At 39.5% G+C, this 21880-nt stretch overlaps 1 protein-coding gene across 1 annotated transcript; it reads left to right on the forward strand.

The window, feature by feature from the left end:
* The first annotated feature begins 602 nt into the window (after positions 1-602).
* Positions 603-20463, forward strand: GPI (glucose-6-phosphate isomerase). The gene is made up of 18 exons (XM_035336792.1): positions 603-800; positions 5027-5117; positions 5974-6042; positions 7889-8008; positions 8938-9021; positions 9107-9253; positions 10951-11022; positions 12067-12111; positions 12924-12977; positions 13950-14010; positions 15646-15689; positions 15918-16070; positions 16422-16551; positions 16898-16974; positions 17633-17761; positions 18303-18378; positions 18464-18530; positions 20032-20463. Exons 1-18 carry the CDS (start codon positions 682-684, stop codon positions 20153-20155), a joined length of 1662 nt encoding a protein of 553 aa, XP_035192683.1. The 5' UTR covers positions 603-681; the 3' UTR covers positions 20156-20463.
* The last annotated feature ends 1417 nt before the right edge of the window (positions 20464-21880 follow it).

A 21880-nucleotide genomic window follows, 5' to 3' on the forward strand; every position in this document is an offset into this window, starting at 1 on the left:
GAAGAACCAAGCAGCTGCTTGCTCGCCTGCCCCGGCCTGCCTTGAGCAGGCGGCGGCCGCGCCCCAGAGCCAGGCGGGCACCCAGGCCCCAGCCGCTCGGCCCAGGCGCCGAGCTCCTTATGTAAGAGCCTGGGGAAGCCAAGGCTGCCGGAGCCAAAGCCCCAGCACCCAGCAGTGGAGATGCTGCGCTCAGCTTCTCAGGGATTTCCATGCCCAAGGCCGGTTTCGGGGCTGGCGCCGAGCCCCCGGCGTGAGCAAAGCCGCTGCGGCCCCCACACCCCTCAGTGGGGCTGGGGGGACCGGGCTGGAAACGGCCCTCAGTGGCGGCAGCAGGGAAGGCGGATCATTTCCAACCCGGTCACAGGCACCGAACCCACCGGCCCCCGCTGCCTCACGCAGGTGCCCCAGGGCGAGGGAACCGCGTTGCGCAGTATGTTGGAGGAGGGAGGGGGGCTCATAACGGGCGTCCCCACAGCCTCGACGCGTTGCCACCCCTCAGCAAGCGCCTCTCCCGGCCGTGAGGAAGCTCATCCCGCCGAAGGGAAGGAGGCTGGTGCCGGGGCGGAGCCGCGGGCAGGAGGCCGAGCTTCGCTGCTATAAAACCAGGGGCGGCCGCCCCATCCCCGCTCGCCTTGCTTGCTTCCGCGCCGCAGCGTGAGCTGCTTCAGCCCTGCCGCTAACATGGCGCTGTCCGCCGACCCCCATTTCAAGAAGCTGCTCGAGTGGCACAAGGCGAACGCCTCTAAACTCGTCCTGCGGCAGCTGTTCGAGGGCGACAAGGACCGCTTCCAGAAGTTCAGGTGAGACTGGGGAGCCTTGGGGCTGGTAGAGGGCCCGCCGGCAGGAGGCACCCCCATGCACCCCCACACGCCTGCCGCTGCTCGCTTCGGCCGCCCCGGTGAAGGCGGCCAGGGCCGAGCCCCAGCGCCCGGGGCCTCCGGGCGGTGCTGGGCGGGCAGGAGGACGAGCAGTGTCTCCCCACCACGAGCAGGGGGGAGCCCCCCCCGGCAGCCGCGGGCACGGCGGCCCCGCGTGTGCTCGTCCTTGACTCCTCCTTGCGGCTGGGACGTGCCGGGCGGCACAGCGCCGGGCTGCGGCGGCACAGCGGCATTCTGGGGCCTGCCGCCTGCTTAGTCATGAGAAGATGACTGTCCCCGCGATAAGATGCCTGTCCCCGCGATAAGAGCAGCGCCGAGCATCGCCCCCGGCCGCCCCTCTGCGCCTACCTGGCGGCCCCTGCCCCGCGGTGCTGTGGGCGTTTAACCCTCCCCTGCTACGCGTACTACAGCAGACACGTTGCAAGGGCTTTTTTCTAGAGAAGGAAGTAAGACGTGGAAGCAGCGTGATAATGTGCAATGTCCTCATCCCATAAAACGGGGCTGCTGTCTCCTGTATTCAGTCACGTGTAATTATACTGCTGGGCTCCACGAGCAATCTGGGAAGTCCATTAGTGTGTAGGTACATCACTGATTTGCCTGGGCGATATACACATGGCCAACTTCTTCAGGAAAGATTCATCTTACTTGTTGCCTGTGTCAAAGTTTTCACTGGTAAAGCGACTTTTCTCCTCTTGAGTTCATTTGATAATACCTGAATTGCAGTGCAACATCATATACAAAGTTCTGCATACCAGCATACAACAGCTAGTGTCATTTTGCATTGATGTGAAAGGTATGCTAGGTTTTTGGAGCATTAACTTTATCTGGCGCTCCTAAAAGGATCTTTGTGAACTTTAAAAAATGTATTAATATCTCTAAGCTAAATCTCTTGTCTTTTTAGCAGAAAGGTTCTGGTTGCAAGCTTCTCTAGCTCCAGTACATTTCTAAAGACTGAATTTATTAATATCCTTCTAACAAAAGAAACTTGAAGCACACTGAGTAAATTCAAAGGTGTAACTGAGATGCTTCATACAAGACTCTTCCTGAATGGCTTGAGCAAGTGCTGCTATTGAGAATAACACTGAATATTAGTCTTAGTGGCTGTCACTTAATTATGCAAGCTACTTTAACTGTAAAATGTGAGCTCAATTTCAAATAGTCTGTATTTAGCTTCTTGTGAATATGTGATAGACCAAGGGAGTTACACTGACTTGCTGTGCACCATTAATTGAGGGTAAGGAATTTGGCAGCTCATGTTTCAAGCACATATACTCATGTATGGCATATTTTCTATGTGCTGGAAGCTGTAGGTATGTCACTCAGAACATGTTTATCTAATTTGTATTTTTCTTGTGAAATGCTCTTTACTGAGAGTACCCACTTCAAGTGGCTGCTTGACTTAATGTTCTCTTGTGCAAACCGTAAGGACAGGAAACAGTTAAGATGTTTAAGACTGCTTAATCTGTGTTAATGACACTTCTCTTCATGATTTTGGTCCTGTTTCCTGATAAACCGTCATTATCGACTACCCAAAGAATTCTGTCATACCCAAATATGCAAAACTGACAGCCAGGTTTAGTTTGATAAATCAGCTTGCATACTTCTCAGTGATTACCACTTTACCACCATCCTGTGGCTCTGGCTTGTAGTTAACATCTGTTGAAAGCCAGTCCCAGAGGTTTGGCTACAAGGTCTTCTGCTTAACTTGCAGCTCTTCCCTCATGTGAGAATCATCTTCGTGAAGATCTGTTGGGTGTGATCATAAAATAATTGATTTTTTTCTAAGGAAAAGAGTTAGACCAAAGCAAAAGTGCTTCATGACACTTGTGCCATAGAAATTTTAGAATATCAGTTTTTAATCTGAATACTTCATCTCAGAGACTAAGTATCTATTAAATCTTACTATAAGAGCCTTATGCTCACTGGCTGTGTCTTACTGAGTATGGATACCAAACTTTCCTCCTGTCTTTTCTCCATTGATGAAAACTTGCATAGCCTCTTCTGGTTTGGAGCAGGGTCAAGTATGTACAGTATGTTTTTGACTTTTTGTGCTGCCAAAATACAGTCTGGTAGGAACAGCGGGCCTTTCACTTCACAGTGGAAGGCTGCATCACTTAAGTGTGGATGTGGCTTACGTGACAAGTCCTCTGTTCCACCTGGGTAGCGCTACTGCTGGATGCCGCATTGCAGAATGGGTAGTGTAGCAGAATGCAATTGAGCTGCACGTTTCTGTGCTCCTGTTTAAAGAAGGGGTGGAACTCTTGCTGTAAGGGTTCAGGATGAGATTAGGCTCTGCTTGTACCTCATATGTGGGAAGTGGGAAATCGGATCTCCTGTATTCACTGTTAGCCATTGCTCTTATTTTTTTTATGGTGTCTTGCAATGCCATCTTCATGCAGTTTCTTCAACTCTGGTAATTTGAATCCAGCCAGGAATTCATGGGGTACTTGTAAGCCTAGTGAGGTTAGTTATTTATGTTTTTTTTTTTTAAAAAAATGGAGAAATAAAGTATGACAGGTAAACATAAAAGATTTCAAGGATTTTATGTTCATGTAGTGCCCTTAGTGAAATGTGTTCAAACCTGGGTCCCGTCTGTAAACATACTACATATCATTTTAAATAGAAAGACTTGGAGGATTTGTTCCTTTTCTGTACTGTATCAAAGAGCAAACTTGGCAGGTGAGAGGTAGCTAGCTTAAGTCTTTAGCTTAGCTAGTTAAATTCCAGGTGTTCTTACATTAGCTGGTTGGGGTTTCAGAATTACTTCTTGCACCCTCCTGAAGAAAAGGGTAATTAACCGTATTATTACTATTTTCCTTGCATGCGTTGTTTTTTGATAAATGTTCTCTTAAGCCTGTGCTTGAAGATACCTACCTTTCCTTATGTAGTTACTTCTGTGTTTTAAGACTAGTTTTCTGGTCTTGACCTTTTTTTTTTTTTTTTTTTTTTTTTTTTTTTTTTTTTTTCAAAAATTGAAACCACCAAAATGCCTAGACCTTGCTGGTCATTACTGTTATTGCAAGTTGAGTCCCATTCTTCCTGTGAAGAATCTTGTCATGCTGTATCTGTTTGGGATAGCAACAATGCTATGTTTTGTCCCTGCAAAGTCCATAATATATCTTTGTAGTGTAAAAAAAAAAAAAAAGTGAAAATATTTGTGGCCAAATATTGAGAAACTAGAAGCGGGGCAGATAATGAGCAACACGGAAACACTGAATTTAGATGCAATTTCCTGTGGCTTGAGCATGTGGAGCAAACATGACAGGAACTTATGAATAAGGCACTGCACAGCAGACTTGATAAAGTCTACCAAATGACTTAAAGGACTGACCCTTGAATTTAAGGTAAATGTGTATGTTAGGTTGTTAATTAGTGCAATGGAGAAACACGTAAAAAACTGCTGTATAAGACAATAAAGCAACTGCGGAACTTCTCATTTAGATACAGGGCTAGTAAATACAACAGGACTTAGTTGATTTCTAATAGGCTATTTTCATGTCTTACCTCAGATCTAAGCCCAAGTTTTGTCTTTTAAAATGTTAAGCTATAGCTCTCTGGGAAGGATTAGCAAAATCATTTGTAGAGCTCTACTGAGTCAGTAAGCAAAGTGAGACTATGCAGTGCACAAATAGGAAGTAATTCTGCATCTTGCTTGACAGTACTTCTGTACATGAAGTTGTATAGACTAGTAAATCAGTTTTGGGTTGCCATATAAAAAACATGGCTAAACTTGCTGAAAGGAGCTGTAGGAAGACAGCTCATTTTTTTTTTTAGCTGCAAAAGATGGTGATTAGCTTTGTATCTATAATGTATTAGGAAAAAACTGATTGTTAGGGACTGCTAGTGGCACAGTTGAAAGTGGAATGTGATCATGTGGCTGTGCATTAAATATACTTCATTGTATTTGGACTTTCACATTCAGAAAATGAACACTACAATTGAGCTTGTTGAAAACTAGTCTGCAGTTAAAATGGTGTACTACCTAGTAAATGGTTTTATAAAATCTGTGGAGGCCAAGTAGTCCCTCAGGTCGACTATATTAACTTTGCCTAACTTGGTTTCTAATTACTTACTATTTGTAGAGTAGTCATTGTCTTGCTTAAAACTCTTCAAGAATATTTAATTAAGCAACTTACCTGTTTTGGCAGCTTGACTCTGAATACTGATCATGGGGATATCTTACTGGATTATTCGAAGAACCTCATTACAGAAGAAGTAATGAAAATGCTGGTGGAACTGGTAACTAAATAAAACTGTTTTATTAATTCAGTGTTCTAAAAGTTAACTTTGAATTGTAACTCATTCTATCATTGTTTATACACACTAAGCTCTGAATTCAAGAGATGATCAAAGTTCAAGGTCACATGACTTTAAGCCTAGTAAGACATTGTTGAAAGTCTGGCGTTTTCCTTGGGCCACAAGGAACAGAACCATTTTCAGTTCCCAGATCTCTTGAGCTATCTGATTTGTCTGTCAAGACTTGTCTATAACAAACCAGCTGGCATATGGGACTGTTACTGAGGTTTGCAGTAGAATAAGGGATGAATACCAAGTTGTAAGAGAAGCTGATATTTTCTAGACCTCAAATGGAAATACATTGTTTCATGTTACGTATTCTTAGTTTTGAGATTCATTTGCAGTTGAATGTATTTTAAGAAGCTTGTCATTAATTTCAGTTTAGCATGGTGTCCAGAATTACAAACCTTCCTTAACTATTGGTTCAGCCAAAGACTAAGACTGGATAGGATAGATTTTTTTTAAAAAAGCTTCCAAAATAGCTGAAATGAAACTACTTTTGCTGCTACTCTGTTTAAAAACAAACAAAAGCTGTTACAAAGAAATATAAATCCTGTAGCAGTCTGTCAAGATGAAACTGAGTAATTAAGACTACTCACTACATCTTGATCTTTTAGTACATTTTATTGTGTAGCATGTTTTAAGCATTATTTTTTTTAAACTAGTATATGGTGTGTTTTTCATCTAATTTTTGTTTTGCTCTCTTGTGCTACATGCTTACTCTCTTTAGTGTAGCTGGACCTTTGTAGTACATGTTGACTTACTATTTTTAAGAGAAATCTATTTTTACATTTCTCAGGCAAAGTCGAGGGGTGTGGAAAGTGCCAGAGAGCGAATGTTCAGTGGAGAGAAGATCAACTTCACTGAGGTAAGGCTATTTCTGTCTATAGTTCTTACCTTTCATTTGTGCTTATATTATGGATGTTCGTGCATCTCTGTAAAAAGTCTTGAAAAACTCACTCAAATTGCTACTCTGAAATGCTGAAAGTAGTTGTAACATTTGTTACTTACATGTGAAACTCTAAGAGCTTTGGCACAGAAGAAAAATGTGAATAAAGCTATTCAGTCTTCCTTCCAACAAAAAATGTTTTTAGATGAGTTGGTGTATTTTTCCTTTCTGTTCTTCACTTTTGTAGAGAGGAAGATGAGTTAGGTCTTGCAAAGGGCATAGAGCAGAGTGTTTCATTCCAGGTATGCCGTAGAAGCTTTTGCCTAATGAGTGTTCATAAAGCTTAGTAATCCGCATGTAATGCGTTAGCAAGGGTTGTATAAGACTTTCTGCTTTGGATTGTTGATGCTACTTATCTTTGGGTACCTCTAGTAGTAGAGACTATAAGCCATCTTGAAAAACTAGCCATGCATTCTAGTAAGACTGAGTATATTACCCTTTGTAGATCTGAGGGTTGTAATGATAGTTAAATCTTCACTAGAACATACAGAGGAACCAGTTGCACCTTATTTTTTAAATGAGAAGTAGGTTGAAAACTGGAAAATCAGTGTAACATGATTTACTGGTCTACCTTAAATATTTAAGCACATTTGAGGTAAATTTGCAGAAATCAGTATTTGCTTTGACTTGGTTGTCTGATGTAGTTGTTGCACAAGCAGTTTACTTAAAAATCACTCAGTGGCTGGATGTTGTATTGCTTGTAAATACTGCATGTTTGTAGAAATGCACAGACTAAACCAGAAAGCTTTACTGGAGAATCATTTTTCTTCCTTTTTTATTAATGCCTTTAATACAAAGTTGTAGTTTTAGACAGTGGGGTGAAAAAAAGGGAGCAGGGGAAAATGTGGTTAAGTTTCACACCTGCCTGGTTCGGGTTCTCAGATACTGCTTTTCAATAGACTAATATAACACAGATTATTTCAAGGTTAGCCTATCTCTGACTGTATATTATAGTTATTCTTAATTTTTTTTCCGGAGATGAAATGTAATGGTTGAAGTCATCTTAGAGGAATGTACTTTCCCCTGATAGGACTTGAACACAATATTAAACTGTCTGGTGTGTTTGGCTTCTGCTGGTAGCTCCCAATGTTAATACTGTCTCAATATGGCAACTTTGTTTAACATTTACCTGCATGATGACTAATCTTTCGTTATCAGGCTGCTTCTCATTTACAGTAAGAAGACCTGGAATTAGATTTGGTTTAATTCATTTTCTGTTAATGCAAGATAGTGAATTAAGTTGAATGGGCTCTGGAGCATTTGGACAATATGAAATGGCCATGTTGAACAGGATGCTGTCAGTGTTACAGAATACATTTTAAGCAGTAAGACAGAAGGAAGCTGCTTAATAGCAAGAACTGACTTGTCCACTATTCTTGTTCTGATTTAGAACATTTTTTTTTAGCCACGTCTTTAAGACTCGTCTGTGTTTGGTGCTGCAGGCATTGACTGCTCAGTTTGTTCTTAGGTGGAAATTATTTATAGTTGACCCAAGCATGATATTGCCAGGTGTTTGTCCTGATGAGTTAGGACTTGCAGGCTAATATGGTGCAAAGATGGTGTACAAGGTAGCACGTATCTGACCACTCATTATGGGGGCAGTCTTTACTGTCTACTGAAACGTAGATATTTTTGTTTGACAGCAGTAGAAAACAGGTCCAGTTAATCAGAAGGATTATTATCAGCTTTTAAGATTGTACTACTTTCTGGGTGAAGGATAAGTCAGAAATAATTCATTTTTTTCCTTCTTTCTTCCTCGTTTTAGAATCGTGCTGTGCTTCATATTGCTCTGAGAAATCGTTCCAATGTGCCAATACTTGTGGATGGGAAAGATGTTGTTCCAGAAGTAAACAAAGTGTTGGACAAAATGAAACATTTCTGCCAGGTATAATGTATCACCATAACTTTTTATGTTTGTACTATAGTCAACCAGGTTCTCTTAAAGGCATGTTGCGAGGCATGGATTATAGACTGGTTCACACAAGCTATTCTCCACTTTTTGGATTAGGTTTATAACAGTACTGGCTCAAGCATGGAGTTAGAGCTGTTTTAAGCATGACTTTCTTGCATGTCAGTTTGCAGGTGGGCTTTTCTTTAACGGGCTCTCTAGATCTTACTCCTTTAGTATTTGTTTCAGAAGTTTAACGTCTTGTAGAACATCAAGTACCCCATTCAAATATTGCTTTATTTCTTAACATCTTCCTTACTACTTGACTCTCAGTTAGAAACTGCCTCTTAAAATTCTTGTAAAGTCAGAAGGAGAGAGGGAAGAAGCTCCCAGCTCACTTTTAATTTCGTTGTGGTCTGCTTAAGTAGTTTTTTTTGAAGATTCTCTGTCTTTAGGTCAGATACATTTATGATTCTACTGTTTCAGCAATACAAAGCTTTTTGTTCCCTAGTTAAATACAGTAATCTTCAAATATCATTAATGTCTATTGGTTCTGTACATCTGTAATGTAGGCATCTGTTCAAATGTCTTGTTCAAATAATTCAATGCCTAAGATTCTTTCATGTCTAGCTAGACTTCTGTTGTCTTTATGTTCACCTGTTGTAAATGCTGTAGTAGTCCACATGTAAGAAGGCTAGATTTTTTTGGAGTTTGTTTTAAATATGTGCATTAAACTTCTAACATGTACAGAAGTAAGCATTAATGAAATGTCTACCCAGCAAGGTAGTTTTGAGTATGGTCTAGAAGTTTTGAAGTTTTCTTTGGAGATGCTCTGCAGTAGTGCTTGAAAATACAGCCTACTTCCTGGGTTAGAGTTAACTTCAGCATACACATAGCATAAAATACTTGGTTTCTTTTCCCGCCAGAGAGTCCGTGGTGGTGAATGGAAAGGCTACACTGGAAAGACAATTACTGATGTGGTCAATATTGGGATTGGTGGCTCTGACTTGGTAAGCACCTGACTTCTGTACATTTTACATCTTTGTGTGTACATGTCTGCAGTGAAGATAAAACCTAACTGTTGCTTTTCTTCAGGGGCCTCTGATGGTAACTGAAGCCTTGAAACCATATTCCAAGGGAGGCCCACGTGTTTGGTTTGTGTCTAACATTGATGGTACTCATATAGCCAAAACCCTGGCTGAGCTTAAACCAGACACTACACTCTTCATCATTGCATCAAAGGTATGTCTAATAAGGTCACTGGTGTGACATACTTCAAATGGTTAAGGATTCAGTCAAGACATCTGTCCACAGGAAGTTCTAGATTAAGGACTTCTAGTGTGCACTATTTCAAAACAAAAAAAAGATCTGATTAATCCTAAACTTGCAATACAAGCATACTGATGTGTTTAAGGATCCAGAAGTCAAGCACTGAAAAATAATCACTCTTGACAAGTAATACACAAGAGCAATGTGATAGATTTTTGGGTGTTTCTTAGCCAACACAAATTTAATCTATTCAAGATTTGTTACTATACTTTGTGGGTGGAATGTGTGATCCCATGTAGCTATTCCTTAGAAATTCAAGATTTCATCTCATTCCTTATTTTTACTTGTGGTCTTTTTTATCGTTTATGAAGTACAGTGTTGTCAATAGTGTTTTTTTGCATTAGTGTTTCACATCGGTGTAGTTTGGGAATCTTCATTCTGTTTTAGGGTAGTAGCAAAAGCTTTCTCTAACTTGGATGCTGAGTTCCTTGAGCACTATAAATTGTAAGCTTCTTTACTTAAATATAGGTGAAGACAGACTGCTGGTAGTTTAAGATAGCACTTTATTTCTGAATATGGACTTAACAGCTACCTTTGTAAGTCTCACCTTGTTAGCAAGCTTATCTTATAACCTCAAACTTAATTGCTAGTTGCCAGATTCCTCTGAGGTATGCTGACTAGAACATACTGGCTTCTGCTTTATCAGAGGAAACCGAGGATAGAATTCATCATTACATAATGTGGATTGCCTTCATTTGTAAAGCACAGTAGGACCTTTCTACTGTTGAAGACAGAATCTGCAATAAATGAATGTGTGTAATGCTGACCTTCTCTACTGTGGTGCTCATTATCTTACTTTGGCAATATTGTAGCTGAGTAACTTATGGAATAATAAGTAAGCTTCACAAAGTAACACTAATGGTCATTTTGAGTAATTGAGTTCAAGCATCATGGTTCAAAGGCTCAGAAGACTGCCAGATTAAAAGAGTAACACTTCAGTTTCTATTTGCCAAGCTGTAGTTAGATAATTGGATTTATTTGGAAGAAGATGAATGGCATTTTTTTGTTTTCCCTAACAGGCTTGTTTCATAACAAAATACTTCTGGAGATGGATGAGAGTAGGTTGAATGTAGTGTTCCCCCTTAAAGCAAAATTTTGATGGTTGAGTAAATCAGAATGGTTGTAGATCTTTGCAGAACTGCATGACTGAACTTCTTTGTACTCTTCATGAAGCAGGAGAATATTTTCTCTAATCAGCAAAATAGTTATGGCAGAGTCTTAGCAAAAATGAGTGGTGTTGCATAGAAAAGAAGGAATAAAAGAACAAGAGGACAATCCAGCTGGGTTGTCCTGTTTTGAAGCTCAATTAGCTACTTTCTAATTGAGTGATATGACTTCATAATTAGTGAAAGTACAGGAGAAAACTAGTGTCAAGGTTTTGTGTAACAGTTTGGAGGAGGGAAGGAAATAGGGAATAACTATGCTAATTCCAGCAAATTGCTGATTAGGATTGATAAGCTTGCTTTTTTGCTGAAATTTGTTAGCAGCTGTCTTATGAACCTCTAGAATTACTCTGATCTGGTTATCTGGAAAAAATGATGTTTTAGCAGCCTGAAGTTGTTTCAATTTTAAGTACAATGTCTTACGCTTCTCCGTTTTCTAATGCACAGACTTTCACTACCCAAGAAACCATCACCAATGCGGAAACGGCCAAAGAGTGGTTCCTACATGCTGCTAAGGATGTAAGTCTAATGTACTTAGATTACATAACAGAATGCAACAGATTGTCATTGTGCAGTTTCTCCCCAGTCATTTTAAGCATGCTTTGGATTGGGGCCAATAGCTGCCCAAGCATAATCTGTTTAGTACAGCATTTGTTATACACAACACTTAAGTGTATCATGGTTAGTGACAGGCTGGTATGTCTGAACAAAGTAACAGAACAAGTTTTCCAATATAGATGGTGGTTGTGGATGGTTTTCCCTCAAATATTGCCTCTAAAGTAATAGATGATTGCATCTGCCTTAGAGCTGGCTTGGTGGAACCACTGACACAGAAATCCAAGAATATGGTGTCTGCATGTCGTTGCCTTTCAATTCTTGGAAAATCTTTCAAAACTAGATATGAAGCTATGGTTGAAGCAGTAAAATAAGATTTCTGTAGCAGATGGTTGTGCTACGAATAGAAGCCTTGTTTTCTGTTTATTCCCTTAAATTTCTAACTTACAAGAAAGAGGCAATACTGCTTGCTCAGGTAGTTGACGTAGTCTTCAACATGTTCCAGTCAGGGTAGCTGTACTTATTTTGAGAGCAGGGCTTGGAAGTCTCCCATTATATTAGTTAAAGACAACTCATCTTTGCCCAAACACTTCTTGAAAGACTCAAGTCTAAATCTATAGCTTTAGATTTATCAGTAGCTGAAGTTGTCCTGATCTTGCAACCCTAGCAGGAAGGGCAGCACTTGTACAACAAACTCCATCTGCCCAAAAGTGGTATTAGTGATAAACCAAACTGGTAACATACTCCTAAGGAAATGGAGTGCTGCTCAAAGTAGTGACTACCTCCAGAGGGAGGCCTTCGTGAAAATATTGTCAGAGCGTTTTCTTCAGATAGACATGCTGCCAAATCTTACGCTGTATGTGATTAAGATGATTTCAAGTTAATAAACATGAAAATAACTAATGATAGTCAACAATATTTTGTTTAAAAGTAAATGATAACAAATCAGTTTTATAACAAGAAATAAAAACTAGCATTATAGATCTAATATTCTTCATTTTTATTAAGCCTTCAGCTGTGGCCAAGCACTTTGTTGCCTTGTCTACCAATGGTGTAAGTATAAGAATTTTATTTAGATTTTCTTCTATGTACTGTTAAGATGGTCTTATTGTACATACAATCCTGTAAGGAAGCCTTTAAGATGCCATTATTTGTATACTAATAATTCACTTTCCTACTGAAAGGATGCATATGTGTTCTACAGAAAATAAATGGAATGTTTCCAAAGCGGCATTATAGATGTGTCTCTTCTGCTGGAGCTTTATAAATCTGAAATCAAGATGTTGTGCTTGTAATACCTATCCTGTTATTAATGAAGGGTACCCCTTATTGTGTAAGTGTGTGTGAATGCAATTACTCTATAAATAAATATTACTCAAAATGCTAAGATAAGCGCTGAAGTGATGCAAGTAGTTCATGTGAATAATCTTTTGCATATGATGAGCGTAACATACCCTGATGTGGTATTTCACCCAAACAAGAGGGGGAGGGGGGAAGCTGCAGCAATTAAAAAAGGCCCAGCAATAAAAGACTCAGCAACAATTGAGGCTGCTGGGTAAACTGGTGTGAAGCTCCCTTGTAATATTCTGGGCGTATTGATTGTAAACAGTATCAGTCCAACTCCTAACTATACTGCCACTCTGATAGAACAAGTGTTATGTCATTGAATTCAAGACTGCTGAATGGCAATAGTGATATTTAGAAATAAAAGTATACTGTATTTTCTGATGGATGCTATGTATTTTTAAAATAGATGTAATTGGGCAATTGCCTATTTAATAGGCATAAAACTTGTGCTTTTTATTTGCTAGACATCAAGGTTTTTAAGAATGTTTGTCTTCTCTTCCATGCTTTTTTTATTCTAGCCTAAAGTTAAAGACTTTGGAATTGACCCTGAGAACATGTTTGAATTCTGGGATGTAAGTAAATGTCTAATGTTGTGCAGTAGATGCTAACCATTAGAATTTATTTCAGGAAGTGTTAGTTAAATGTCAGCAAACTGATTGAAAACTAACCAACACAAAACTAAAAAAATAGTAACTGTATTCTCAGTACTGAAACATTTGAAAAGTTATGCCTAAAAGTAAACTGAGTGTGCCAAGCAAGTAAAGCAGGCTTGTATCTTGGCCATTTAATTCAAATCCTGCTGTAGATGAAGGTCTGGAGAAGAGCCTTCTGAGTTCTTGGCTGACTAATCATCTGCTGGGTAATAGGAGATAGAAGCCTTAGCTTATTCCTCTCTGTAAGTAGTTATTATAAGCTGTGACATTTGACTGTTGGGGTCTACTGTATATAATCTTCGCCTGTAAAGGTCAAACATCAGAAACAGCAGTCTAACTTGATGTTTTATAGCAGATGCATATTTTAAGTATAGTGCATTTAGCCTTGGCCTTTCTACTTATCTACTTAAAATCAGAAACAGGCTGGTTTCTGTCTCATTGACTCTGCCTGACAAACTACACTTCAAAGCTGCTGTTTAGAACTTAACTTGAGCATTGCCTTTTCCTATATAATGTCATAATCTTGCTGACTCAGGCTTCTCTTACAGATCAGTACTAGGAAAGCAGTTAACACAAGCTGTGAATATAGTATTTGAGAATGAATTGCAGTCATTATCAAGAGAGCTATTTCACCAGATGTTCTATAAATCATAGCCTCTAGACCAGTTGGAAAATTTTAAATCATTAAAGAAATGCATACTTAAGGATTTGTTGGGGCTACTATAAGGTACAGATCCCCTTTGCATTGCCACATGATTCGTAGTGAATTACCTCCAAAAAGAATCTTTTGATGAAAATAGTCTAAACATGCTGCTATTTCCTAATAGTTTAGATAAGCTTAAATTTAAAACCTTTACACTTCTACTGTCTAAACTGATGTCTCTTTTTCAGTGGGTTGGTGGTCGCTATTCTCTGTGGTCAGCCATTGGTCTCTCCATTGCCCTGCATATCGGTATGTATTCCTGTGATATATTAATAAGAACCTGTTTTGGGAGTATATCCACTTAAATTTTTTTAACAATACTGGATTGTGTATTAGATTTGGGACAAACACTGTTTTACCCAACCTCTTCTCTGAGCTTCAGCTAAAATGAAATGTGATGGAAAAGTCAAAGCTTCAGTACTATAAACGTAGTTTGCAAAGTTACTCAGGTAGGTACAAGTAGTCAAATTATATCTATTTGCTTGCCTAGCCAAAAGTGTCTGGCTTATGTAAAGTCATATCAGTCTTGAAAATTAGATTTTTCATCTGACATGCTTAAACTACTTAAGAGTAGAGTATCTAGTTCATGTAACTAATAAACTTCAGTGTGTCAAGTCCTGTCTCCTATTCTGCATGAGTCTTTTAGCATAAAAACAATCCCTTCTCCTATCACATCATAAGCACCAGTACTTATTCTCTTGGATTATGAAGCCTGATGGCATGAGTGCTGTTTCTGTTTGTAGTTGATTGTGGAACAAAGATAAAGACCCTCTAAATTGATCCTCACCTATCTGTACTGCTACAGGGGCACTATTGGCATCTCTGATGCAGGTCTCAAATGTGTGTGGAGAGCATACAGTGGATGTGAAAGAGCTCTAGAAACTGGTTTCTTTGTGAACATGCTGTTCAGCAGCCTTGCATTTGTTCCCTCATCAGTCCTTTCCAATAATTAGTCTCAAACCCTAAAGTTACATGTTTCCTGAATAAAAGCTAGAATTCCCTTATACTGATGTAAGAAGAAAAGCGCTGGTTGTGGTGTTCTTGGAATGATACGAATAGGAGTTGTGTGGAAAAAACAATTTGAACAGCAAAATAAACTTAAGTCAGGCACTTACTGTTTTGTCTGCAGTAAGATTTTGTTGGCTATCTGCACTACTGCACTTTTTGTGCTTAGATCCTTCATCTACCAGAGCTGGATTCTGACCATAGGTAGAGCTTCTGCTTTGATTGCCAGACACTTCACTGCAATCTTCTGTTTTTCTCTACGGCAATCAGGATTTATGGTTTTGTGAGAAAAGATGACATTAGTTAAAATAATCAGTGAAAATAAATGATGGTTAAATCCCCTATTTAAATCCCTTATGTTTGCTATTTAAAGAGCAAACAACATCAGGTGAATTTTCTAGGAGAACAGGGAAGGGAGAAGAACCTTTCTTCAAAACAACCTTACCACAGTTTATCCTCAGACCAATGCAGAAATTCCTGCTTTAGTAGCCTTGCCCTGATTTTTGGGGAAGCTTTTCCCACTGTGGCTAATAAGAAAATTGCGTAGCCTTTAATAATACAGATTCTGGTTTTAATGTCTTTGTTTTCCTTCCAGTTGCTCATTTTGCCTGAATGGGGAGTTTAGGCAAAGGTTTTGAAGTATGTTCCATGAAATTGGGCTTGCTCTGAAGTCCAAGCTTTAATCATAACTAATATCATAACTAATATCTGTCCTATGGGATGTAAACTTTGGGAGATGTTGAAGTACAACTTTAAACTTAATTAATGGTTGGGAGCCTTTCTGCATGAAGGAAAATTCAACTACCAGAAAATTATCTACCAGAAAAATCATGTTTGAATTATAATAGTAAATGTAAATTGAGTTTTTTTCACTGTTAGGTTTTGACAACTTTGAGAGTCTGCTTGCTGGAGCCCACTGGATGGTAAGTGTGGGATGCCTATTTCAGACTTGCTTCTCTTAAGTTAATAAGATAATTGAAGGCAGAGTGGTTTCTAAAGTTCATCTTTTGATGCCCTCTCAGTGCTTCTAAAATGACTGTCTTGGGGAGCTCTCTCAGTTAAAACAAGATTTTTTTTTAAAAAAACAACTTAAGATTTGGAAGGGATGACAATTACTTTGAGAGGTGTAATTTTTTTCATTTGTTAAAAAGGATAACCACTTCCATACGGCTCCACTGGAGAAGAATGTGCCTGTTTTGTTGGCAATGCTGGGGGTCTGGTATATAAACTGCTTTGGATGTGAAACACATGCACTTCTGCCCTATGACCAATACATGCACCGCTTTGCTGCCTACTTCCAGCAGGTAAGGTTCAACCAGAGTAGAAGGTTTCAAGAAGCAAGGATGTAAGTGTGCTTCTGTCCTGCATCTAGAACCTGAATATATGTTTTTATGTTAAAATTGTAATCATATGTCCTTGATTACATGAACTTATAATAGCAATCTTGGCACCATTCTTTTTGTCTTATTTGTTTGATTTAGAGATTTGTTTCTTATTCCCTCAGATCTCAGTTAAGTTTGTGCCCATAAATTAAGCAGCTGTAACCCTGGTATTTATGGAATTTCTATAAAATCAGCACTTACTATAGTTGAAGTCCATATGGAACTTTGTACTGATAGCGATTCTGCAAGAAAAAAATAACTATTCTGTTTTAGGGTGACATGGAATCTAATGGCAAGTACATTACCAAGAAAGGTTCTCGTGTGGACTACAGTACTGGCCCTATTGTGTGGGGAGAGCCTGGCACCAATGGGCAGCATGCTTTTTACCAGCTCATTCATCAAGGTAAACTAGGGCTCTACCTTACTTTGTTTCAGAATTAAATTCTGACCATAAAGCTGCAGGAGTGCAGAGTTGACACTGATCTAGAGGCTGGGCTCTTTTTTAGGCTAACGTGATATGACTGTAGTGTCCTTAATTAGTGGCTTTAGAAGGCTACAGATGCAGGTTTCACCTCTAAAATAAGGAGCATCAAGTAGAATTGAAACTGAACTGTGTAGTCACTTACCCTAGTTTATATAAAACTTTAAAAATTGTTGAAGTGGCTAAGTCTTCCAATAACTCGAAGTGGGATGAGAATTGATTATTTAAACTTCAATTTGTAAGGCTATTAACATGACTCTTCTTGCAGGGACTCGCATGATTCCCTGTGACTTTCTGATCCCGGTCCAGACTCAGCATCCAGTCCGAAATGGTTTGCATCACAAGGTAATGAGTTCCTTATCAGGACATCCATATTTTCTTGTCACTGAAGGTATTGAATTGTGTACCAGCAATTTTATTCTGTCAGACAAGTATGGTCTTTAAAAAATGGTAGTGCAAGAGAGACGGTTTTATGGTTTGTAGATAGCATAAATGTTTATCGTCAGTATAACTGGTAGGATAAAACCACCCATCAACTTGCGTGTTTATATTAGGCAAGGAATAAGAAACAAAACTTCTGCTGTATTGGTAGGGATTGCTATGTGGTGTACTGTGAGAATTTACATTGATAAAGTTGATATTGTTCAACTTTGACTATTCTTGGTGGAAAAGCAGCTGGCATTCTATGTTAATGATATGGTGTAGAGTAGACACTGGGTGAAAGGGACATGAAATCCCAGCTCCTTTGAATCTTACTAGGTTTGCTGTCAGTTCCAATGGGCAGGATTTCTAGGAGCAATCCTGGATCTTTTTGGATGCATGCACTATTAAGTAGTAATCAAGTGTCTCAGCACTCCAAGGTATAAAGCAATAGCAGGCATTATACACAAAAGTATAGCATAACTTATTGCCGTATTCAGTGTTAAAAATAAGACATCTCAGTCTGGTTTCAGGCACTGAAACCAGCATTTTGAGCTAATGAAAGTTGTTTTCTACCTGCTAGATCCTTCTGGCCAACTTCCTTGCTCAGACTGAGGCCTTGATGAAAGGAAAGACTGCTGATGAAGCTCGCAAGGAACTGCAAGCAGCAGGACTGAGTGGGGATGCTCTGGAGAAGCTTCTGCCCCACAAGGTAACCAGGCTCTGTAACTTGCTGGTTTTCATCTGATTAGTGGTATTGCTGTTGTGAGGGTGCTGCCTTGGTATGCTGCTTGATGGCACTTGTTAATGGCAGCAGTGCCCTCCGGTGGCTATTAAGTGCTACTGTCTTGACAGCAGTGAAAGGGATATTTATTCAAGGCTCTACCTTGCCAGGTACAGTGGAGCAGTCTGTAAATGGCACTACTGTTAAGTATAATGATTGGAAGGCTTTTGAGGCATTTCAGGAAGAATGGTCTGTTCACTGCCCCGACTTTGTTTCACAGCTTTCCATAGCCATGGTGGGAGTAGCAGTGCTTGGAGATAACGTTTTGCCATTGTTTGTAATAGGCTACAAAAATAATACATAGTATTAAAATAATTATGGTTGAAACTGTTAGCCTTTAAAGCTTTCAGGATTACATTTTTGCTGCTAATACAAATAATCCAACGTGGGCTGTCAGGAAAATGTGCAACTTGCATCAAAAGCCTGTTTATAATATGCTATACTACAATTTACCTCTTGTTTTTCAAAGGTCTTTGAAGGCAATCGCCCAACCAACTCCATCATGTTTACAAAACTCAACCCATTCACTTTGGGAGCAATCATTGGTAAGTAAAGCATCTTTCAACTGTGAATGCTTACTAAGGCTTTATGATAAAGCTTATTGATGGAGATTTTATTTTCCTGTTTTAGCCATGTATGAACACAAGATATTTGTTCAGGGAGTTGTCTGGGATATTAACAGCTATGACCAGTGGGGGTAAGTCTCCTTGATCTGTTTCTGGTATACTTACCAACTGTGGTTTTCCTTAATGTGTCATGACTTAGAAAAGACAATGAAAAATAGTGGAATGCTTAAATGATTATGGGATAGTTTAAATTAGAAACCAGATTTTCTGAGAATAAACCACAATGTATCCTTGTTCAGCCATGCATGATGACCCTATATACAATTCCAGCTAGGGGACCATTGGTTTATAGGAATAAAAAAGAACAAACAATGCAGAAAAGATATTTGAGCAGGCTCAACACCATAATAATTAGTACATCGTCAAGCAGGCTGAATGCATGCTTTGACAATTAGAAGGGGAAATTTTCCCTTGTAATGGGGGGGGGGGGGGAACATCTCTAGAAATATTTGGTAGGCAGCTTGAGTGGTACCTGATAGTTAAGACTGACCACCTCTTAATTTTTCATGTGCTGGAGCTACATGAAGGCATCTGCCAACCTTGCGTAGGGGTCCCTAGTCTAATGCAGGCTGCACCTCTGCCTATGTTCGTGGTAGAGCTCCACGTGGAAAGCAGCTGCTTAATAAGGAGTTTGTTAATTTGGTTTCTTTAAAAATAGAAAACTTCATCAGGAGATAATTAAATGTTATCTTTAATCTGTAGAACATGCTGTGTGGAAAACTTACACAAGAAAGATTTGGGAAAAGGATAACTCCTTGTTTTCAGGTGAAAACATGCCTGTGCCACAGCAGGGATTATTTCAAAGAGCATGTTTTCTATGAAGGCCTAGTATAGTAATTTACACTAAGCTCCCTTCATAAAAACTGAATGATAGATCTTCTGAATGTATTCTTAGAGCTATGTTACCACAGAAGTGTTTCTTTACCTAAGACAGTGAAGTAGAAACTGAAAATGGAAGACTGTCTAAAAAGCTGTAACTATCTGCTATAAAATCTGAAATAAGAGTGGGATACAAATACAGCTCTTTTTCTGTAGCACATAAAAATCTAGAATGGCATCCAAAACTAAATATGGAATGTGGGGAGGGCAAGCAGAATATGCTGTAGAACCAGTCTAGTTTCTTGCAGCTGTTGGACTATCTTTTGGTGGTTCTTGTCCAGATAGAAGAAAGCTTTTAGTCCCACAGCCCAGCTGTTCTTATTCATTTTCTTGGTGCTACAAGTCAGTATTTTGATAGATACTGTATTTAATAGTGAACAAGAGAAAGCTGAATGCCTTCTGCTATGCAGCAAACTGCATAACATAAATGAGTACTGAAAGGGAGTTAGAGTGCAGAAAGACTACACAAAACAAAGCTTTTCTCTTTAGTTTTCTTGTGTAATTCGAGCTCTCTGTTCAGCTAGGCAGTTGCACCCGTGAGAATTCCAGTTGTTCATGAGTGGCACTACAATAAATAATTTGGTCAGCCATAATGTTCACTGTCCAGTTGCTTTTTACTGGCACCTATTCTTAACATACCTTAAGTTAGCACTAATACTATTTTTCTTTGTTCTCCTACTTCTTAAAATGCAGAGTTGAGCTTGGAAAACAACTTGCCAAGAAAATTGAGCCTGAACTGGAGTCAGATGCTCCAGTGACATCTCATGATAGCTCAACAAATGGGCTCATCAATTTCATCAAAAAACACAGAGCCTGAAGTGCAAGATTCTGAGGACATCGACAATCTAACGACCGAATACTCGTCTGTTGTAGTTGTGCTTTTCTAGCCACTTTTAACAAATAGCACTTTACCGATGTAGCTTCTTCACTTGTTGCAGTTAATCTTGTTGCGTCAAGTGTTACCAATGAAAACTAGTTGTGAAACCCAGAGATTGTATAGTTGCTTTCTATTTTTGTGGTTGTTAATCTGTAAAGTGCAGCTGGTATGTTCCTCACTTCTTATCCGTCAACTTCCTTAAAGATGATCACATATTAGGAAATAAAAGATACGATGGATGAGTAAAACTTTTTCATTTTTCTGTATCTTTAAAGTGCAGACCCAGTAATCTTTCTTACTGTGTGGAAGGTTCTCTAAAGTCAAGTGCACCAACTTGTTGGGCATGTCATTGCCTTGGACTGGGTCTGATGTAAGCTAGACATGTTCAAAGAATTGAGTAATCTGTGGCTATAAATTGTTCAGGTTGTATATCAGTGTGTTTCTGCAAGATGCAGATGTCTTAAATTTTTCATAGTAGCATTACTACTGTTGGTAGGTCTGTACTGACTTCTTCAGAAGCTATGAAAGCTCTGCACAGGCAGCTGTTCAAAAAAGAAGGATGTTCCTGGAGTGACAGTAGCATTTTGAGCTCTTGAAACTTTGGAAAACTATGTGAAGGTGAAGATTGCTGCAAGTATACGTTGCTGCAAGTAATGCCAATGTATTTTTGGTACCTTCCAGCAGTGGTTTATTTCAGTCTTAACTCTATTTCTTAAGTCTCCATCATTCTTCTAACAGAAATCTGACTAGAGAACAATGTGACTACTTGTGAATGAGTTGCTTATCCTCTACTTCTCTACTGCTATTCCCCCTCTCTGTTAGCAGACTAGCATGCAGTGGCTGTTGTTCCAAACACCTTTATTAAAGGTAAGACACAAGCATTGAAGGGAAAAGTAAGACAACTTATACTGTGACAAGTTCTCTTGTCATAAGGAAGTCTGAGCATGCAATTCTTAATGTGCATGTTTGCTGCCAATAAAGGGATTGGCAGCATCAGAAGCCTTGTTATTGCTGATGTGACACACCAAGAATTCCTTCATGGGGTTATCATGATCTGCTTGGGTTTGAACTTAAATTCAGCCTGTGTATAGTACAGTAGTGCTATGTTCTGGATCACCTTTATAAAGCATTTTCTCCTCAAAACACAGTCACAAGTAGCCCACCAGAGGGAATTAAAATATTTTTCACAAGAGGTTTTAAAGCTTTCTTTAATTGTGGAAGAGTTCCTGTATCTGACCTCCTACACCTTTTTTTTATAGGTAGGTGTAAAGTGACATCCTGCATGATCAGTGGTAGTGGTGGCAGGCTCATGGTTTTGTCTCTGTTACTCCTGTAGATTTCTGCCACCTAGACATTTTACCTCCTAACACAAAACAACAGCAGAATGACTGTGGTACTGCTTGTGCATAATAAAATAATATTCCAGCAGTGGTGATTCAGGCTTCTGCAACAGCTATTTATTGTGGGAGTAGGGGGAGACGGCTGCAGGAAGCACACCCAAGGCTCTGAGGTAGTATGCAGGGCTGAACTTTAACTATCAGCCGTGTTTCCCTTGCATTTGCAGAAAAAGTGGGGGGGAGAGGGCTTAAGTCAGGCTTTCAGCCAGCTATGCTCGCATCGGGCGCGTGCAAGGCGGGCGCGTGCAAGGCGGGCGCGTGCAAGGCG

This window comes from Oxyura jamaicensis, chromosome 11 (assembly GCF_011077185.1).
Source record: "Oxyura jamaicensis isolate SHBP4307 breed ruddy duck chromosome 11, BPBGC_Ojam_1.0, whole genome shotgun sequence".
NCBI classification, from domain to species: domain Eukaryota; kingdom Metazoa; phylum Chordata; class Aves; order Anseriformes; family Anatidae; genus Oxyura; species Oxyura jamaicensis.